This window comes from Carlito syrichta, unplaced genomic scaffold (assembly GCF_000164805.1).
Source record: "Carlito syrichta isolate Samal-C Ts95f unplaced genomic scaffold, Tarsius_syrichta-2.0.1 Scaffold251683, whole genome shotgun sequence".
In the NCBI taxonomy this organism is placed as follows: domain Eukaryota; kingdom Metazoa; phylum Chordata; class Mammalia; order Primates; family Tarsiidae; genus Carlito; species Carlito syrichta.
In genome coordinates, this window is record NW_007195779.1 from 336,571 (window position 1) to 358,849 (window position 22,279).

The window sequence follows — 22,279 nt, forward strand, 5'->3', positions numbered from 1 at the left end:
TGCTAGCATTATAAAATACACAAAGGGATTTATGTTCACAAAACTAAGACATAAACTTGACTGGCAGTCAATATTTTCAAATAATTTACAAGGATTTTTAAAAACTTTGAACAAGACAATTTGTCCTTGAATAAAATTTTAATGAAATGTGTCAATTTGAGAAATCATGTTTCTCTCGTTCTCTTTGTTCCTCCCTTTCTCTCTCCCTGACACTCCTCCGTACCTACCTCATTTTGAAAGTCTAATTTATAGTTCGCTATTTGGGTTATTAGTTGAAAAAGTTTGCTAAAGGTGCATAGCACTTTAAACAGGAGTATGATTTAGTAGCCAACAATTTGAGAGATTAAGAACTGTAACAGTCTACTCAAAGAACTAGCCTACTAGGGAGCTTACCAAATTGAATACTATTAATATCAGTGGGAATAGGAAAAGTAAAAGAAATCCTATAGCAAATTAGACCTAACACTCATTACATCATGTTCCTGTAAATCCAAGTGAGCGTGTGTATTCAACTAGAAAGGTTAAAAGTCCTACAAGTCACTTTCTTGTATCCGAACATGTCAGGAACAAAATAACCTGAAAGGTTAATGCTCATTTGCCATATGAAAAGGTTTCCTGATAATTTCTACTCACTGTATTTTAACTGTTCCACAATTCAGGGGCAGAGGCCAAAACACACATACATACAGAGAAGAAAGAGAAGGTCATTATTTTTACACTAAGACTAAAACCTGCAGTCTGAATAATGTTCAGTGATAATAATAATCATAAGTACTATGCAATGCTAAGCCATTTCCTAAGTATTTTGACATCTCTCACTTCACCTTAGGAAGTTTTCTGGACAAGAACTACCTTCCTGAGGAAATGGAAGTAAAGAGAAATCTGAATGTCTGTCCAACGGCAAGGGGGCAGCAGAGTGGAGCTGCACACGGTCTCTAAGTGCCCACGCATCGGTCCAACCCATCCTCATGAGAGGCGAGACCTGAGTCCTAACCTACTTGATGGGAAATGCAGGCCAGAGATCCTCAGAGCTGGGCAGACTGAACCCATTTGGGACTGGCCAGAGAGCTCAACTGTGAACCCCAAGCAGATGCAGTAAGAACAAAAATGAGCTACCGGCTAGGCCGTATGAGTCAGACCACAGAATGTTAAAGACTACACTACCCCAAAAGACTGAAGTCTTGAACTCTGAGGCTGAGGAGCCAGAGCCTGGCTGTGCCAGAGCATATGCTGGCCCCAGGCTGGCATGAACATGAATAAAAGTATCACTTACTTGGCTTCACGTTGGCAACCACTGCCAGGCTCTCGGGTGGGTGCGTGGTAGGGTGCCTGCCATGCTCTCCCGCACCCTGGTTCCCACCATATTCTATGACGTCCACCTGCCCCAGCGGGACGCTCCACTTCAGCAAGTACCTTTGGCTGGTGATAGTGTTGCTTTCATGGGAGGTGCTGAAACAACAAGACACCGTTGTCTTACAAATATCCATATGAATAAGTTGTAACACTTCTCATCCTTGGACACTCAAGGGAGAAGCATTTTACTTGCTGAGTTACAGTGCCTCTGACTTTCTTCCCAACAACTACCGCGTGCTACGGTAACAAGGCCTCCAAGTGGGTGAGAGCAGAGACCTCTTCACTAAGAAACAAGGAGAGCTGGAAGCGGTGTATCAAGCCTGTAGTTCCAGCACTTTGGGAAGCCAAGGTAAGAGGAATGCCTGAGCCCATGGGTTTGAGACCAGACTGGGCAACTTGGCGAGACCTCATCTCTACAATAAATCAAAGAATTAGCCAGGTGTAATGTGGCACATGCCTGTAGTTCTGGCTACTTGGGAGCCTGAGGCAGGAGAACTGCCTGAATCCAGCAGGTTGACACTGGGGTGGCTATGAGCATGCCACTGCACTCCAGCCTGGGCAACAGGATGAGACTCCAACTCAAAAAAAAAAAAGAAACCTAGGGAGGACTGCAGAGGGACCTATTCCCAGGAAGCTCTAAGGGTTTCCATAAAAGCTTCAGGGGAAGACACTGGATGCTCACTGATGACTATCTGACCAAAGATGCTCAGGCATTCTGGAAAAGTCTATCAGCAGGAAACATCTCCTATGTGGCTAGACACATGTTCTGATTGTTCTATCAGCATTAACTCTAAAATTCTTCTTTACTCAATGATTACATAATAATCATTTTAATAGAATTAAATAATACTCTTATACTCCACAATTGAAAAATTTTTATGCCAGGCACGGTGGCTCAAACCTGTAATCCCAGCACTTTTGGAGGTTGAGGAGAGAAGACTGCCTGGCCTAGGAGTTTGAGAACAGCCTAAACAACTTGGTGAGACCTCATCTCTACAATAAATCAAAATATAAGCTAAACGTGGTAGCGTGTGCCTGTAGTTCCAACTACTTGGAAGGCTGAAGTGGAAGGATCACCTGAGCCCAGCAGGTTGAGGTTGTAGTGGCTGTGAGTGTGCCACTGCACTCCGGCCTGGACAACAGAGTGAGACACCTACACACACACACACACACACACACACACAATACATACATATACATATTTATATGGGGTTGGGTGTGGTGGCTCACACCTGTAACCCCAGCACTTTAGGGGGCTGAAGCGAGAGGACTGCCTGAGTCCATGGGTTCAAGACCAGCCTGGGCAACTTGGATATACCTCATCTCTACAGTAAATCAAAAAAATTAGCCGGGTATGGTGGCCAGCTACTTGGAAGGCTGAGGCGGAAGGATCGCCTGAGTCGAGCAGGTCGAGGCTGCGGTGGCCATGAGCGTACCACTATACTCCAGCCTGGGCAACTGAGTGAGAGTCTGACTTGAAAAATATATATATTTATATGAAAAAAAACCCATGACATCCATAAGTTATTTTCTCCTTATTATAAAATAGAACACATATTCAGAGAAATACACAAAACACCCATGTACAGTCTAGTAAAACAGAGCAAATACCTGTGTAGCTGCCACCCAGGTGGAGACTGTCACACTGTCAGCACCCCAGAGTCCCCCACGTGCCCAGGAAAACGCCACCCTCCTGCAGCAAATGTTATTCCTACTTTTGGTGATAGTAACGTTTTGCTTTTCTTTAAGGTAGTGTTTTTTCAAAATCAAAAAGCAGACAAGAATCACAAGTATAACACATACTATACTTTAAGTTGAAATATTTATCAGGAGTCAAGTGACCCAACTCCCTCCCTGCACCCAAGCGACCCAACTCCCTCCCACACCAAGAATCTGACCCTCTATGACAAGTTCTAGTCCACATGGACAGGGACAGCGGAGGAGGAACAATTCAGACACAGTAAGAGGAAAAATAAGTCGTGCTATGAATCAGAGGGTGCCTTTAATTAAAAACAAATAGAAATGCCCAAGAACTCTTACCAAAATGCATATACCTCCTCTCTGAATCTAAATAAAATTTCCATTCCTAGAGAGATTTGTAAACTTGATATCCCCCTAAGGCTATTGAAGGGTCCTTGGGGGCTACTTTAACTCTTCAGCCTAGTCACAATGGGTGCTCATCTCACCACTGAGGACAGGTCAGTGGGAAAGGAGCAGTTACATGCTAGTGCACTTTGTAAACACTTCAAACCATGGCATCATGGGAGAGGAACAGGCAATATTTTAAGAAATACCTCTGGAGCCAGGCTCGGTGGCTCAGCCTGTAATCTCACGCTTTGGGAGGCTGAGGTGAGTGGATTGCCTGGGCAACTTGGCGAGACTTCATCTCTACAATAAATCAAAAAAATCAGCCGGGCATGGTAGCGCGTGCCTGTAATTCCGGCTACTCGGAAGGCTGAGGTGGAAGGATTGCGGGAGCCCAGTGGGTCAAGGGTGCAGTGGCCAGGAGTGGCCACTGCACTCTAGTCTGGGTGACAGAGTGAGACTCCAACTTAAAAACAACAACAACAAAAAACAAACAAAAAAAGAAATACCTCTGGCAGTAAATAACAGCCAAGTTACTCTAAAAATCCATTTTGGGGGGAGGCTAGGGCAGGAGTTCAAGGCCAGCCTGAGCAACATAGCGAGACCTGGTCTCTATTAAAATTTATAAGTAAATAAATAAAATATCCATTTTCATTCATCATTTCTGTCAGCTGGAGAATTTTAAATCCACATAAAGCTGCAAAAGGGCCAGATCTGCCCGCCCTCCCCACTGGCAACCCTAGGAGCTGGCACCCTGGCCACCCGTTGATACCTTGGGGCTGTGGAGCAGTGGCCAGCCCTCCCACCATGGTTAGACAAATACTGACTACACATGAGGAAAGATACACTGAGAATAATAATGTCTACACAGGACTCTGCTGCTTACAAGGCTGTTTCACTTAAATAATTCTGCCTCTTGCCCCTACACTTCTGAGGTAGGCAGGACAAGCATCAGGGTCCCAACCAACAAGTAAAGAGCTGGGATGGCTTCAGCCGCCCCCAAGGCCAGGCCACCAAGAACTAGCAGGTGTTCCTGGGAAAAGGGGGAGTTTCTGGGATAGTTACTCTTGGAAGCCATTCTGTGAAATATGAGTGCCCACCCTGCAGGAAACACCTCATAACAGAACACTAGGAAAACAGAAGTACAAATGTCTCTTCTTTTTAAGAGACAAGAGTCTTGTTCTGTCGCTCAGGCTGAAGTACAATGGTGTCATCACAACTCACTGCAGCCTCAAACTCCTGGGCACAAGTGATCCTCCCACCTCAGCCTCCCAGGTAGTCAGGACTACAGGCCCAGCTAATTTTTAAATTTTTTTGTAGATACAGGGCCTCACTATGCTGCCCAGGCTGGTCTTGAACTCTTGGCCTCAAGTGATCCTTCTACCTCCACCTCCCACAGCACTCAGATTACAGGTGTGAGCCACCGCACCTGACCTGAAGTGCCTTATTGTTGATAGTCGTGATTCTAACATTCTCTAGAGCAGACACACCTGGACAACTCCCAGGCACGACCTCTCACAGCCTCCCTTCGTGGGCTCGTCTCCAAAGTAGGATGCCCCCGCTTCCTATTTCTGCACATGGAAAGCAACCCGTTTGTGGCTGCTGCCGGGCATCAGTGATGAAGGCCAAGCCATGGGTATGAGCCAAACAAACAAAGAAGGGAGACCATCGGAATCGACATGTTTTGTGGACATAATTTGTAGCTGCCACAACAGAAGTGAGGGCAAGGAGAAACATCAGTAACAATCTGTGGCTTCTGGGCAGTTCCGCTGCCAGGCACCATAGACAGCGACGCCTCCACCTATTCCCTGCAGGAACCCTGTGGGGTCACGTCCTCAGTGTTGGTTATTCTTATCATTACCCTACTTTATGGACGTGGAGCCTGAGTCTTAGAGAGAGTGGGTAGTGTCCCAAAGTCATGAGAAGGCGCAGCTGTGAAACCACTCCAAGACGTCCCCCAGGCCTCCATGTGGTGAGCGCCACATACGGATCCACGCCCCTCCTGCCTGGGACTCTGAGCAATGAGAGGGCAGCTGTGTCTGGAGCTGATAAATGGGGAGGACAGGTATGAAAAGGTCAAGTGCAGTGGTGGGCCAGCATGCCTAACAGCCATCCCCATAGGGGGAGAGGTTCCTGACTCGTGTTGGCCAATTCAACAGTTTGGCAACTGGCTCCCAGAATGCCTAAAGATGTGACAATGGGTTCTTGCAAGACACTATGAGCGGCACCACTTTAGACTGTGCTATATTCTACGGTACCAAGAGTGTCACATGTGGTTTTATACCAAGTCCCTCACAAGCCACCTATATTTAAAGGTTCTTTCGCTTCTCAAACGTCCTCAACTCACTACAATGTTCTATGTGTTACACTAAAAGTGAATGTACCCCATTTAACGATATAAGAAAAGTGTTTATCAAAAATGTATCTATAGAAAAGCAATGAGAAAGAAATTTAAACAATAAAAAAGAAACCATAAAATAATTTAGGGGAGTTATAAAAGAAACTCAATTTAGTTTCCAGCTCCAGCAGCAGCCTTGTTGAAAGTATAAATAAACCTGTATGGACCTAATTTCTATCAGCAGTGACTTGGTGGCTCACACTAAATCTGCTTAAAAATAAGCTTGTTTGTTATACAGTTTCCCTTGACCACAGGACGAAGTTTCAGCACAAGAATAAGTTGAGTCTGAATGAGAAAATTAATGAAGTCGTTCACTTGTTCTTAGACACATGGAGCACGTAATTATGAGACTAGTATGGTGAATTAAGTGCATTCTTACCGTGAGCTGACTGTGGCACACATCAACACGTCATTTAACATGAAGATCCGGCGCTCTTTGGTTTTCATAATCTCTCCTCTGTCATTGTACACTGTTTCTATCATGTCATCGGACCGAATGAGGTACCGGTTTCCACTGCTGAGAAGCTAGACATTCAAAACAACACCTGACACAGGGATCACAGTGGCATTTACCCAGCAAAGAAAAAAGGATGAGGAAAAAGTCTTGCAAATTATATTAGTGTACAGTGTTAAAGCTGCATTGATGTTTCCCTTTAAAGAGAATCCACATCCTCCCGTGCCACGCTCCTCCACAGACCATGCAGTTCTGAGAATGACCTCTTTTCAGACAAAGTATTTTACAGACAGCAGTGCTTTCAGCTACTCCACATGTGAAAGGCTCTCCCTCTCCCCTGAGAACACATCTCTATGGCTATAAGCCTCGATTCTTTCAACCTATCATCACCATGACTACTCTGACCACCCGACTCTCATTGCAAGCGGACATTCTGTGTTTTAGATCACTAGGTCAACCAGGAACAGCTCCAAGTGGAAGGAATTATTCTGTAATTTCACCTTTTCCAAAGTAAGCATCATTAAGTAACATATTAACTTCTCGAGGCATGCCATGTTTTACTTCAGTGAGCCAAACGCATCAGCTCTTTGGAAAGACTCTTTATAGCAATCAAGAAAACCATACAGTATGTGGAAGTCACACTTCTTAGAACAGTTTAGTCCAACAGAAAATGCAGCATTTGGCGGGCTCGGCGACTCGGTCTGTAATCCCAGGACTTTGGGAGGCCGAGGCGAGTGTATGGTCTGAGGCTGCAGGTTCGAGACCAGCTGGGCAAAATAGCAAGACCTCATCTACCATAAATCAAAAAATTAGCTGGATGTGCTACTGCACACCTGTAGTCTTGGCTACTTGGAAGATTGAGACAGAAGAATCACCTGAGCCCAGCAGGTCGAGGCTGGGGTGGCCGTGAGCATGCCACTGCACTACAACCTGGGCGATGGAGTGAGACTCCAACTCAAAAAAAAAAGGAAAGAAAAGAAAAGAAAATGCAGCATCCTTGGCCCAGGTGAGCTCTACGCCTTCTGACTCTAAATCTACACTGGCTGCCAGCTCCAAGCAATCGCTGCATGGCTCCCCAGTCATGCTCACAGGAACACGGAGGCCTGCGCGTATTGGTGTGACATTCAGTGAGGCTGTATCATGGCATCCTGGGCCTCTGGGCTCACTCTACCATAGCATCTGTGTTCAATTACTACAGGGAGCATGACTATAAATGACATAAGCTATATCACGAGTAATGATCAAATGCAATTTTCTACTTTTACAAGTTCCTACATAAATCATTTGGAGAATTGGGGAAAATGTGGCTTAAAATGTATCACCAAGCCAGGCTTGCTGGCTCAGCCTGTAATCGCGCACCTTTGGGAGGCTGAGGTGAGTGGATTGCCTGAGCCCGCGGGTTCGGGACCCTCCTGGGCAGCGAGACCTCATCTCTACAATAAATCAAAAAATCAGCCAGGCGTGGTAGCGCATGCCTGTAGTTCCGGCTACTTGGAAGGCTGGAAGGTGGAAGGATCGTCGGAACCCAGCAGGTCGAGGCTGCGGTGGCCAGGAGTGGCCACTGCACTCCAGTCTGGGTGACAGCGTGAGACTCCAACTCAAAAAAAAAAGGTATCACCATAAAGTTCTCATAGTAAAATTCTGAATGTCATTGTAAGGTAGGAAATTACTCCTACTGACAAGATCAAAAGGAGATTTCTAGCAACAGAGAGTATTATGCTCAATATTTAACACAGCTCATCTAAGTTAACATCTCCCCGGGGACCAGGGTCTTAAATAGAGATAGAAAGCCCTCACAGAGTGAGAACACTCCTGCAGGAAGATGGCTTTGTCAACATGAAGCTGAACCATGCCCTTGCAGATGGACTATTCTCCTGGGTTCCACACTGTCCTGGGTCCTCACTGCTTGCTGTGTCTGAGCAAAACAACCCAGACCATGCATAGGTGGGAACAAAAACACCAGCAAAAGTTTTGAACTTCAATTACTACTACCTGAAATGAAATGCAGCATTTTGAAAGTAAAATTAAGCTAAAAAGTATTGCTCCTAACCTTTCTGGGAGTCATGGATCCATCTGAGAATCTATGACCTGCTTTCCTAATAAAGTATAGACACAAAGACTGCTAAGGTCCTGTATACAGTATCCAGCAATCACATGACACGCCCAAAAAGCTCCTCCACTCCAACTAGCTCTGGACCACAGAAATTATCAAAAACGTCTCCCCAGGTAAACTACAAGTGGCTGGACGGCAGTGGCTTGTTAGTGCAAAGCAACGCTGACTTGGGAATAGAGCTGAAACTCTCTCCACCTTGTTCAGGTAGCGTTCGTTGATGGCCTTTGCTATCTGCTTGATTTCGCAGCGCTGATCAGCATCTCTCTTTCTTTCATTTAGTTTCTCTGCCAATGTTTCAAGCTCTGTGAGTGCCATCTGAAGAGGCAGCCGGTCAGGATGTCCTCTGGGGGTGTTCTTCAGCATGTCCTGCGAGTGACAAGGCCAAGAGGTGGGTGGTCACCATGCGCACACCCTGACTCCAACACGTAATCACATGCCCCACAAGCTGACAGCTGAAGGACAGTGCTGCCATCAGTAATTCTGGGGGAAATAAAATAAGTGCTTGGGAAAGGATGATAAACACGTGAGTCACAACTTGGCTGAACATCTGAACAGCTCCCTTTGCAAAAACAAAATCGAAAAAATAGCATTATACAATAAAGGACATGCTGCACATGAACTGCCACACTGCAGAAATATTGTGCTCTCTTGTAGCTGTGTTCAGGCGATGACAGACTGTTCTTAAGTGGAATCAACAATGAACCCTGGCAGAGGGTCCAGTGACTTGTCTCAAAAAAATCAGTCTCCCAGCATCAAATGAGTCACCGTTGCAGTGCCAACTGTGGCACTCACAAGGCAACTCCCCCAGCAGGCTCTGTGGCCCCCACCCACGAGAGAAAGGGACCTACCTGTAGGGCAGTGAGATGACTCTGTAGAACGCTATGATGTGGACACGTGTCATTAAACATTTGTCCAAACCCACAGAAAGGCCCGGGCCAGGAGTGAGTCTTGTGTGGCTGTGGCCCTGGGTGATGACACATCAATGTGGGCTCATGGATTGCAGTAAAGGCACCGTGGGGGGGTGACAGGGGGGGTAGGAGGAGAGCTCCGAACACACTCCACTTCATTCTGCTGTCCTGAGCCGGGCTCGGTAGCTCAGCCTGTAATCCCGCGCCTTTGGGTGGCTGAGGTGAATGGATTGCCTGAACCCGCAGGTTCGAGATCCGCCTGGGCAGCGAGACCTCATCTCTACAATAAATCAAAAAATCAGCTGGGCGTGGTAGCACATGCCTGTGATTCCAGCTACTTGGAAGGTTGAGGCGAAAGGATCGCCGGAGCCCAGCAGGTCGAGGCTGCAGTGGCTGGGAGTGGCCACTGCACTCCAGTCTGGGCGACAGAATGAGACTCCAACTCAAAAAAAATAAAAAAAACCAGTCCTGGTGCCAACATCACAGACTGATGGTGCCACCCTGGAATCGGAGCATGATGGAGCTTAAGACCTTGGCACATGGTGGAACCAAGTCTAGAGTAGGCTGCAGACTCCACGGGAAGGCCTGAGAGGGAGAAAATGGAAGTTTCTCATTGCTGTTGTTACCAGAAACAACATGGGAGGAAAAAAAAGGCAACTGGGAGAAAGCAAAACAGAGGCCATGAGGCGAATGGATGTTTCTGGATCCCATGTGAGAAACTGACAGTCCCAGCAAAGCCAGGGTGAGCTAGCATCCCTGCACGTGCTGAGAACAGCTGCAGCTTCACAGCGACTATCTTAGGAAGAAGGTCTGGGAGCACTTAAGAGGACACAGTGCAGTCAGGACCAAAGAACAAAGACTAGGGGAGTCTCTGGAAGAAGAGGGAAGGGTGTCCCGGCCCATTCGTGCTATCTTCCCGCCCACCTACACTGAGCACATGGACCACAGCAGAAGGCAGGAGGGAGGGTGCATACTAGCACTTGTCAACTGGCCCAATCCCAGGTGACCTGAGCACCCATACCTGGGCTTCAGGAACCCATATAGCTATTCCAGACAGACACTGCCTTGTCTCTGCCTCTAACTATGCCTTCTCCAAAGCAATGTGGACCCACCCTGCTCCCCTTGAGAAGAATTCTCCAGGACACACCAGCAGGTCATCAAATGCCCCTAAGTGCTTGGTTTTGAGCTGCAACATCCCATCAAGTGAAGACAGTTTTCCACTTCACAAGGCAAAGTACCCTGTGTGGAAAATTCTGAGAAGGGTCTCACGAGGTCTCAGAGTGAGGGTGGGGAGAAGAGGAGGGAAGAAACCGCTGCACATAAATAAGTTTACAGGCAACAACTTGGAAGAACAAGCTGAAAAGTGTTTCTAAACCAAAATTCTTGAGTCCATTATAACTGTAATTCTGAGTTTAAGAATGTTCTTCCTCTGAGAACTTAAGTGTTTAGAGGCAAGTTTTAAAAAGCGAGAGAGTGAAAGACTCTCACAAAGATGGATGTTTAAAACTGAGCGCATACGATAGCCAGGCATGCAGGCCCTTGCCGGCCCTTTCCTGTGATGTCCCCATGGGCTGCTAACATCCCCAGGTCCTGCCGCACCTGTTGGGTTGTGGCCAGCATGGATGAGAGTTGGGAGCCCAGTACCTGCTAAGTTGCACTGCCCCAGAGAATCACTCGCCTCCCTGAGCCTCCTTCCTACCCCATGGAAAGGCATGCCACCCTTCTCCATGGGGTCCTGAAGAACCGTGCAGGCTGGGGGAGCCACCTGATATGGGTGGAAGGCATGTCATGTGGCTCTCTTTGGTGACCATGGAGGAGGGGCGGGGCTTCTCCCCGTGGCTTTGCTCTCTTCTGTCTATTTCTAACAGCCCCTTCTACCCCTTCTGTGTAAAAGAACATATTTCAGGAAAAACCCGGGCAAAAGGTTTGCAGTTATTTGTTAACACTTAGCCAAAGGCTAACAAGCTAGCTTGAAAATTATATCCAAACTTAATAAATTAAAAAATTTTATAACTACTCAGACGTATCATAAAAACCCAATGACTTTTGTGGTCTCAAAACACAGTTAGTGGTTGTTGTGGTCTCTGATGACCAGTAATGACCAAAGGAGCCACTGATACATCACTAAGAATACTCAGCTTGCATAGTTCACACAGCAATGATACTTTTCCCATGGTCCCTCCCAGCACCCCAGTCATGGTTAAACAACTCCCTAACTGACGTTGCTTCCTTGGCAAACTTCAACCTGCCTCACGTGAGAAACCTCCTTCTTCATGCCTGGGCCTGGAAGCTATGCGTCTCACGCATGTTAGAGCTCAGTAAAGATTTGTCAGCTGAAGGAACAATGCATATGCTTGAGAGTTTTGATCTTAGGAGAAAAAAATACTTTTTGTTATTAATACTCCAAATACAGATCAGCTGTACATATGTTGAAAATAGAAGTGAGAAAAGAATAAAAGTAGCACGACCCATAAGCCTCACCACAAAAGTAGCCAACATGGATATTTTAGTGTGTATCCTTTTTCGTACGTTTATGATAACTTTTATTTCAAAAGTATGTCTTACACAGATTTTGTTGGTTAGAAAAGAGATAAAAATTTTGGTACGGGAGGCCAAGGCAGGAGGATCGCTGAAGCCTTGGAGGAGTTCAAGAACAGCCTAGGCAACACTGCAAGACCTTGTCTCTACAAAAACATCAAAAATTTAGCCAGGAGTGGTGGTGCATACCTGTAGTCTCAGCTACTTGGAAGGGTGAAGTGGGAGGATCATTTGAGCCCAGGAGATCGAGGCTACAGTGAGCCCTGATCGCACCACCACGCTCCAGCCTGGGCAACAGAGTGAGACTTGGTGTAAGGGGACTTAGCACTGTTTCCCAAATGCCAGTTCATTTCTAGGAAGATTTTACCAGTGCACTTTAACAGCTATAACCAGCAGGCACACCCCCGCAACGTCAGCAGATTTAACATGAAAAAGTAAGTAGAGTAACTGCTGAGAAGCCAACATGCCAGGGCCGGCATGGACGCTCCTCCGACATGTCCTTTCTAAAGGCGCTACCTGCTAAATAAGGAATGCACCCAGCTGTGCAGTGTACGGGATCATGGGGTTCCCGGAGTAGTCCGGGAGGCTCCCACAAATGGGCAAGCATGCTTGGCCTCAGGCACAGGGAGTCCTCCTGCTGCGACGTGTCACGCCGCAGTGAAAGCAGGCTCTCTCTTTCTAACCACATGCAGGTACCTGATTGAGAATTCTTAGTTAAAAACACACAGAGTCCCTCGGGGGTGTTGAGGAAATCAATGACTGGCACAGTCTGTTTACATCTATTCTTAGCTTTCCAAGCTTGTCTGCCCCTCTAGGCAGGGGAGCGAATCATCTTCCACGTGACTCTAAAGCAGACTTGGGCACGTGGGCAAAGGGAGCAGTGATCTTTCTGACTGCTGGTGACCATGCTCCGTGGCTCCCCAGTACCAGTGACAGTGACAGCAGGACTCTGCAGGGCTCCCACTGCCCCACCCCCGACCTCCTATGATCATCTAGAGAGGAGATGGGGAGATGGGAGAGTTTGGACATTTGACCCCTCAAATATCAAGTTGAAATGTGGTTCCCAGTATGGAGGTGGGACTTGGTGGGAGGTGTCTGGGGCACAGGGCTGATCTCTCATAAGTAGCTTGTGTCATATTCTCAGTCATGAGTGACTCTTGCTCTATGAGTTCACACGAGAGCTGGTATTAAAGAGCCCAGCACCTCTTCTCCCTTGCTCCCACTCTCACCACATGACACGCCTGTGCCCTTCACCTTTCACCATGGGAACTTCCTGAAGGTACAGAAGCAGATGCTGGAACCATGTAGAACCGTGAGCCAGATAAACCTCTTTTCTTTATAAATTACCCAGTCTCAGGTCGTTCTTCACTTTTTTTTTTTGAGTCAAGAGTCTCACTCCGTCGCCCAGGCTAGAGTGCAATGGCATGCTCCTGGCCACTGCAGCCTCGACCTGCTGGGCTCAGGCGATCCTTCCTACAGGCAGGCGTCACCATGCCCAGCTAATTTTTTGATTTATTGTAGAGATGAGGTCTCACCAAGTTGCCCAGGCTGGTCTCAATCTGGTGAGTTCAGGCAATCCTCTCACTTTGGCCTCCCAAAGTGCCTGGATTATAGGCATGAGCCACCGTGCCCAGCCCATTTTTTTACTGTTTATAGAGACAAGGTCTCAACATGTTGCCCAGGCTAGTCTTGAACTCCTGAGCTCAGGATATCCTCTCACCCTGGCCTCCCAAAGTGCTGGGATTACAGGCACCACACCCAGCTTAGGTCATCCTTTAAAACGGCCGGGGAGGCGCCACCATCACAAGGACGAATAGACGCCATTTTCAAATGAACAGAAGAGACAGAGGCCCGGCAAAGGAAAGTCAGAATAGGTCACGTACCTGGAGCAGGAGGATGAACTGCGGGAACCTCTGGATGGGCTTCATCATCAAGCTGTAGAGTGTGGTCCGGTCTGGACTCGACTCCTGGCCCTGCTGTAAGGGAAGGCACTGGGTCACCACACTGCGGGGTCACGTGCCCTCCCTGTCTGGCTGTCTCTCCCTATGACTCGCAACAAGGGGGTAGGAGGGCTGGCTGTTCAAGGACCAGCTGTTCCTTGTCTCCAGTTGTATGAGGAAATCTCACCCAATTGCTCTCTGTACCTGTGGGATTAGGGGAGACCCTGCTCCAGTTCCACTGTCCTGTGGAGAGGCTGAGCCACACCCCTTGAAGCTTGGCTCTCAGCGGGGAAGAAGTCGCCGGGTGGGTGTGCCAGGGCCTGCCCCTAGGTGTTGGCACTCTGGCCACAGTCTACCCCCAGGAGAGGCGGGAGGAGTCCTAGGGGCAGGCAGCTGCCTCTGAGCACAGAGGTGAAGCCAAGTCATTTACTTCCTGGGGCTGCACCTGTGGGGGGGGTCTCTAGTACCCTCGGCAAGGGGCTGCCCTAGTCACTCAACCCCATGGGCACCGCCCTGGGAAGCTCAGACCCCAGGGCTCCAAGATGGGATCAGAGAGTGCATCTTCTAAGACCACCTGACAGCTGGTGAGCTGAGAATGGGCACTATGGTCACAGCCACAGCTGGAACGCTCAGAAAGACCATCGCAACATCCTCAGAGGAAAGGAACTATTAACTCAGGTCCCCCAGAAGAAAGAAATGCTGCCATAGCAAAAGGACAGTCGTCGTGTGGTTCAGCTCCATGACTGGTGCCAGGCAGGAGCAAGGACCCTCCCCCCCACGCTGAGTGAAGTGATGTGAGGCAGGGGAGAAGACTCAGTGGCTGGTGAGAACATTTGCCCTGTGTCCCAGTGGGAACAGCTTTGTCCCTAGACTTTATAATGCAAATGAGGCCTCCTACAAAGGAGGCTGAGCTTCCCAAAGGGGAAATGGAATGTGGTTCCGTGTGCAGTGACCCCTCCTCTCCCAGCCGCTGACACTCATCTTGTGGCTGGGGAAGACCTGCCCACTGCTGGATAAATGACAGCATCCACATCTGTCACTGCAGAGTCAGAAGCCACTGAGGGAGGCCACTGGCTCTCCTCTGACACCAGGAAGAACAGAGTCGTGCCCCCTCTCTTTCCAGGTCTGTGTTATCCCCCGCCACCGTGCACACCTTCGCCCCAACAGGACAGCTTCCAACCCAGACTCCAGATGTCAGATTTCTCTTCTTCCTGACATCACGCCACAGGACAGGCAGGAAGGGTCACTCCGGTCTGATCTTGATTTTCTGTCTATCCAACAATACACTTCTAAGAGTATACAAATAAAACTCACTTTCAAAAAGCTGCCTTGAGCCCTGAACCTGCCTCGTTTCCAGCATTAAACCAGCACCCAGGACACTGTGGGCGCTGAAATCTTCCTGATAGTAGCATGACACACTTAGAGGCAAGGCTGGGGAGTTTCACTGAAGTATTTTACATGGAACTTGTCATCAGGTGTTAAAACTCAAACGAAAGAAACACATGCTTACCTTTAAAAATTCGAGAAAAGCAGGCTTCGTCGCACAGGTTTTCTTGAGGACAGCCACAGCTGTGCTGAAGTTGTTCACATACTCACTGTAAGCATCTAGCACCATGGACTTGGAGAACTGGAACACAGGGGAAATTGAGGAGGAAATAACATGTCGACTCCAAATACCCTCTTCTCCAACTGAACACAGAAGATGTGACGCCTGTCCTAAAATCCCCTTTCGGTCACTGCAATACTCTCACAGGGTACATTTTATGACTGTATGATTTTTGTTTTCCCTAAGTAAGCTTGTTAGGAATTGTTTAGATGGCTGGTTGGATCTTATTTTTGCCAACCGTAGTGCACTTTCAGGCATCCTTGTTTGAAATCCTGGTAATTTGGATTTTAGTTAAGAATGTTCCTAGGCTGTGCATGGTGGCTCACATCTGTAAAACCAACATTTTGGGAGACTGAGATGGGAAGATCACTTGAGACCAGGAGGACGAGGCGGCAGTGAGCTGTGACTGCACACTGCACTCCAGCCTGGATGATAAAGTGAGACTCCGACTCAAAAATAAAAATGTTTAAAATGTTGGCCAAGTAAATACTTAAAGGAAGAGTGATTAAGTTAAAGTTAATACATAAAATAGTCAAAATATGCAATAACCAACTAAATATCTAATATTTCTTTTTTTTTTTTTTTTGCTTTTCATAAAAATTCATGGAGAGCATTATGCAAATATCTTAGTAAGAATTGTGCTTCCATGCTATAGTCAAAACATTCTGTTCGGTCTCCCTGGTAAATACCCACTTATCCCCTTTTTGGTAAACACACATGGCCAGCATCGTAACCTCAGCCCGGCCTCCAGGGAGAACCATCCGTTTGACAGCATGCAGGTGTCCATGTAGAGCGGCACTGAGCCTGTGTGAAGACACCACACATTCAGCAGGACATCAGCTCAGGAACCAGAAAGGGGACCAGTACACAGAGAGCCCACTCACTCACCGAAGCCACAAACACGTCGCCAATCATCTCCACGGAGTCCCATTCGGACACGCGGCTGGCCAATGCGATCTGGAACAGGGAGTGGCACTGCAGGATCTCTTTGATGCGGTAGAACACCATCCTCAACTTCCTCTCGCTCAGGATCTTGGGCTCCATCTCGGACAGTGGCTTCTCATATTGCTATGACAAGGTGAGGACAGATGGTTCAGACACTCCGAAGCACAGGTAAAAGGGTCTGCAAACATTCACCTACCTAGCTTATATCCATTTCAAAACACGTCATGAATTTTGAGCTCAACATACAGACACAATACTTAAATTCTCTTGAGAATTTTGCAAATTTGCACACATTATGGCTCAAAAACATGTATGTATATAAAACATGTACGTAACAAAAAGTATATAGGTAAAAAAAGGATGACAAAAATGTATGTACAATATAACATGACACTTAGATACCTCCAAAATCCTCTTAAGAGCATCTACGTAGTTCTTTTCACTGTCAACAACTGATCCCAGAATGTATCGCCTTACAACCTGTTGAAAAGGAGAAAATTGCTTCAGAATACTTACAGATAAATTCCACTTCTATGCTGAGGCTTGTGGATAAGGAAGCCTTCAAAGGTCTTTAAAATACTTTAAATGATGTATCAATTAAATAAAATTACAGCTTCAAAACATACTTTCCCCCATTAACATACGATTGTCTTTTAAGCCTAAAATTATAAGCTATAACTAGAACAGGATAAATAAAATTACAGCACTTAAAACAATTTGTTCACTTATGTTACAATGAACTGAATTAACTGATTGTACCTTATGCGTCCTATGCCAAGTTAGATGACATTTCACATAAATGATATTTTTTTAAAGTTCCATTCTTGATTAACAAATGTTATTAGCAACATTTATCTAAAATCCTTATTCTAAAGTTATACAAAAACAGAAAGCCCGTGGAAGGTGAGGAATAGGTCTTTTGATGACCCAGAGATCTACCTATGATACTAAGAGTGCACAGGGTGAATCACTCGTGACAGAGATGCAAAACATCGCTGTGATCTGAGATGTCTGCATGTCAAACACTGATGCTATTTTCTACTTCTCATGACTGAGATGCATATAAGTCCAGACTGTGGCTGTGAGATCCTGTGAAAGCTGGTGAGGACGCCTGGCACCCTTTTCGCCCTCAACACAATCCACAAGGGATGTCAGCCAAATCATGGAAAAGAGTAAAAGAGGATTAGAGTTGCTTCTGAACAGCATTCACGCTCATGCGTGTGAACATATGCAGGAGCACACATCTCTCACACACACATGCACGCTACTCCACATAAATGCAAAAGAACACACACAAGCACACACATGCATATGAACGCATGCACATCACACACACACACACACAACACACATGCCAGAATCAGCCCTGGCAATCTGCAGCTCTGACATGATTTGAAGAGACTGCAGAGCCACCTAGTGGAAAGAGAGGGCATTTTTTTCACAAAGGAAATTCCTTGAGTTAAAGACTCCAGAGCAATCTAACATTTATTTGTACCCCACATTTTAAAAGTAAAATAATTTTTTTAAAAGAATAAAAAATATGAATAACATAGGAATTACTATATTATTTTTAATTATTGTTATTTGTTATAGAGATGTGGGGTACAATTCAGGGTTAGGTATATAAACATTGATCATGCAGATACCCTTGTTGATGAGGTATGCCCCTCCCTCCCCTAGCAGTTTCCCTCAACTGGCAATCCCACCCCCACTCCCCTGACAGTTTCCCACTACTGCCAATCGCTTTCTTATAGCATTATAATTGTTCAAGGTCAGTTTACGAGTGAGAACATATGGAACTCAGTTCTTTGTTTCTGTGATAAATCACTGAGTATGATCGACTCCAAATCCATCCAAGTTGCTGCAAAGTCCATATGTTTGTCCTTCTTTATGGCTGAATATTCCATTGTGTATATGTATCACATTTTTTTTATCCAGTTCAGCTTCAATGGGCAACATGGTTGGTTCCATGACTATATTCTCTACAAAAAGGACTATTCGATTCACAGAAGTAACACAAAAATCAATCCTTCTAAGGTTCCTAAGGAAGAAATCAATGACTACATATACATGCATATGTACATGTATATGTAGGTCCTTTTTGTGTGTATACACACATACACGCACACACTTAAAAACCTGACAGGATACTAATGTACAAGGTAAAAGCATCTGGAATTGGCACAAAATAATCTGAAATGCAAAATCGAAACCAGTCTCCCAAATGCCACAGCAACTGCATGTGATGTCAGGCTTTTTCAGCTGTTAAATTTGACACAAAATCACATGGCAGCTAAGACAGGCAGGGGAGGTTCCATAGCTGACATGCTCTTCTTGAGGTCATGGAGGCAAACTCCACATGGAAAAGGGCTTTTCTGCCAAAGCTAACAGAATCAAGCAGAGGCGGCAGCCCCACCGGAGGGGAACAACCGCTGGATATGTGGCCTCTGCCAGGCAGTCTGGATAGACAGGGGACAGGACAGCATCCTTTCAACATCAGGGGCACTTTCCAAGTCAATGGCAACCCATGAAACAACACAGGCTTTGCTTTTTGTCCACCCCAAAGAGGACATGAAAAGAATGTCCCACATGGAGAATTGTTAGTTCTGTTACCTTGCTTCAATTTCAGAAGAAAAAGATTAGAGAGCACTGTCCCAAACACCCCCAGTTTAACCTGTCAAGAGAAAACTCCCATGGAGAACAATGTTGTCAGCAGGAAAGAATAATCAACGTAGATCAGGACCACAAGAGAGGACGCTGGATGGAAAAATACAGAAATCCTCAACACTGACAACTTGCTATCATCAGGATCCCACATGCCATATCCCTGGAGCTGACACCACAGAGCCCCATGTGTGGGATGTCAAGAGTCATTCCTATGAGGGGCACCCTACTTCACAGAGAAAGAAACGCGGCTTGAATCATTACTGGACCCAAGGCATCTAGCTACGCCCAGAGCAGCACCAAGGCTTTAGAATCAGGTCTGGGGGCTCTAGAGAGCACCAGGTCCTTAAAGACCCCCAGAACAAGGAAAGGCCAACACCCAACAATAAACCACACGGGCACAGGTGTCACAAAGAAGGCAAGGGCTTTAAATGTGTAAACATGCAGAGTTCAAGCACTGTCCCAATGTTCCCAACACACAGCTTCCGCACTGTACTGTTCACTAACAACCCATCCGTATCCTGTCTCATCACACACGCACACCCAGACTCACTCTCTCCTACAGACTCATTCCCCTACTCACTGTCTCCTCCAGACCCACACTCCAACCCACTCTCTCCTATAGACCCACACCCCTACTACTATCTCCTACACACCCACGTCCCTTCTCACTCTCTCCTACAGACCCACACTCCTCCTCAGTCTCACTCATCCCCACACGCCTACTCACTGCCTCTTCTTTAGCTGAGGCGTCCCTTGGTTTGAACAATGTACCTTTGGGGCCTCTGGCTCCTTATATCCACGTCTGCTCAACCCCCTCCTCGTGATCCCCTGGCCTCCTCTCATCTGTGAGGCTGCCTTCCTATCTCCATTGGTAGCGTTTCCTTTGTGTTTCGATCTTGCACTTAAACTGTTTTTAGGCTTCAACACACCACACTAAGTTCTCAGAGACCCGGATCCAAAGCCCACTCACGTGGTGTGTCCTCAGTAGCCAGTGTAGAGACCTACATGTGGTAAGTGCCCCAAATGGTAGAGGAATGGGCCAGTGAGTTCACCAGTCAGAGGCACAGATGGCAAGAAGTTGTTCGGCAAACAATTCCTTCTTTCAAGTTAGAGGCTATGATGAGGCTGGTGAACCAGACAGCAAACTTGAGGAGAAAGAGCTCGATTCTTTGTTTCTGGAAGAATCTGTCAACAATCCTGCTATGGTCAGCAGCTAGACTCCCCAGGGCACACTTCCCCAGTGGAGCGCATAAGGGGTTAAGGAGTTGTGATCAGAGAGATGCAACTCAGAAAAGGGACCTCCTTGAGTAGTTGCAGGACTCAGTTCAGATTATGAACCTCCTCTGGGCCCGGGCGCCCTCATTTGGAAAACAGGTCCTGACAGCAAGGGAACGTGCAAGGATTAACTGCAGTGAAGTACATCAAGGCCTCAGCACGGGCCACACAGAGTAAGCATCAGTGAGGGCAGTCATTAAATAATCATCTCCCCGGACCAGTAGGCTTCGCCAGTCACATGGGGCAACGACCTCATTTATCTCGGCTTTTTGTCATTATTCTCAACTCCCTTGGTTTCTTCTTCAGTTCAAGTGAAATGTAAACTTCCTATTTCGGTCTAATTATTAATGCTCATAGGTATCTTTTAAAATAGTTTTTAAAACTCTGACTTTACTGCTAAGCCCTTCTGTGCTGTCTTCCTTCCACCTGACAACGTTCTATATCCGCACGTTTGCCTACCTATGTCACAATCACATCCATGTATCAATCTGCACCTGCATATCCATGCATATCTATGTATCTATCCTAGTCTCTATGGGTTGCACAATGCTACCCGGAAAAGGTCTCAGATCCCATCCCAAAGCATCAGTCCCTGTCCCTAAACGCCTACATGCTCTGGCATTACTCTTGTTCCTGAAGTTGTCTCCTCCTAGTACTTAAAGATAGGCAAATAGAAGCCACAATCTTTCCCCCGTTGCTACCTATTATCAGATCTTAGGAAATGTGTTATATTCAGATCATTTCATTGCTTACTGAAAATCTCCCATTGTAATCTCAGTCCCAGGTACCTACATACTTACACCCACCCACATGCTGTCTCTATAAAGCATCCCATCAGCACAAACTTGTGTGAGCAACTTCCACATTTCTCATCACTGCACAGAAATGATATTCAAAATACTTAAGGGCCAGAATGGCCTGAGCTCAACCCACAAGCTCACAGCCACTGACCAGAGTCCCCGAGGCCTCCTGCTATACCTGATGGGAACTCTTCAATTGCTAGACCAGGAGCCTATGGTGGAGTGCCCAAGGGAAGGAGCTGGCAGAGAGTTTCGGACAGCAGACATGCCCCAACCAGCATGTACACATTCATCTATTTTAAGATAGAGCACAGCTGTGCTAGTGAACAGAACCTGAATCAGCCCTGCCCAGCCCACCTGCTGCTGAGACAAGCCCTCAGGCATGGGGGTCAAGACGGCATCTGGGTGTCTGCAGTCAACATCGATGAACACACTCTGCTCCTCCTCGAGACCAGACCTGTGATCTTAAAAAGAGTCAACATGCACAAGGTTGACATGGAAATAAAACATGTGTTAATATTACAGCACAGTTAGCTGAGCTGGCAAGTTAATGTTTCATGTAGACATTTCAAATTTCCATGTTCACTTTCCACCCAACTATTACTAAAGTAACATTTTTAACAAACTCAATAAAATATCCTCCCCACAAGGGAATTAGGAGTGTTTGCCAATATTTGAAACTTTTAATTGAAAGTTTAACTTCAAAAGGCAGAGGTGTCACTGAATAGACAGATGGTAAAGTGGTAATATTTTAGAATATTTAGAAACTAAATGTTTTAGTCTCTCAACCTATAAAATATCACGATCGGAAACTAAGAATGGCAGCTAAGAATGTCTAAGAACAAACACTCGGCAGTCAATGACACCACTGGGGGGATGCAGGATGTTTCTAGACTTTCTGTCTGCCTTCTCCCAGGAAAGCTGAAAAAGCAAATTTCCCAAAATCAAACTATTTAAACCAAAACCAAATGTGTTTTTTAAAACGGAGACATAGCTAACTACACAAAGAATCCATAACATGGTTCGAAACCAGAAAAGCGCAGAAGCCTATACGGAACAGAGCCTGAGTTTTTCTAATTCAAAGGGCCCCTAACCCTGGCTACACAGAAAACTGTCTAAGGAGCTTTAAACACCTACTGGTGTCCAGACACTCTTGATGAACCAGCCAAGAGTGGCTTTTTTTTTTTTTTTTTTTTG

The 22,279-nt window shown here is 46.4% G+C and overlaps 1 protein-coding gene across 3 annotated transcripts in view; it reads right to left on the reverse strand.

Moving 5' to 3' along the window:
- Positions 1 to 22,279, reverse strand: part of ARHGEF10 (Rho guanine nucleotide exchange factor 10) — a 101,756-nt gene that overhangs the window by 50,783 nt on the left and 28,694 nt on the right. For 2 of the 3 annotated variants that reach the window (XM_008052002.1, XM_021709528.1), the window contains 8 exons: positions 21,440 to 21,546; positions 16,743 to 16,820; positions 16,284 to 16,463; positions 15,300 to 15,416; positions 13,733 to 13,825; positions 8,599 to 8,769; positions 6,216 to 6,361; positions 1,274 to 1,449 (listed from right to left, as the gene is read on the reverse strand). In XM_008052002.1, the coding sequence (XP_008050193.1) occupies positions 1,274 to 1,449; positions 6,216 to 6,361; positions 8,599 to 8,769; positions 13,733 to 13,825; positions 15,300 to 15,416; positions 16,284 to 16,463; positions 16,743 to 16,820; positions 21,440 to 21,546 (1,068 nt within the window). The remainder of the gene's footprint in view (positions 1 to 1,273; positions 1,450 to 6,215; positions 6,362 to 8,598; positions 8,770 to 13,732; positions 13,826 to 15,299; positions 15,417 to 16,283; positions 16,464 to 16,742; positions 16,821 to 21,439; positions 21,547 to 22,279) is intronic. The other variant, XM_021709529.1, reaches the window with a different exon arrangement.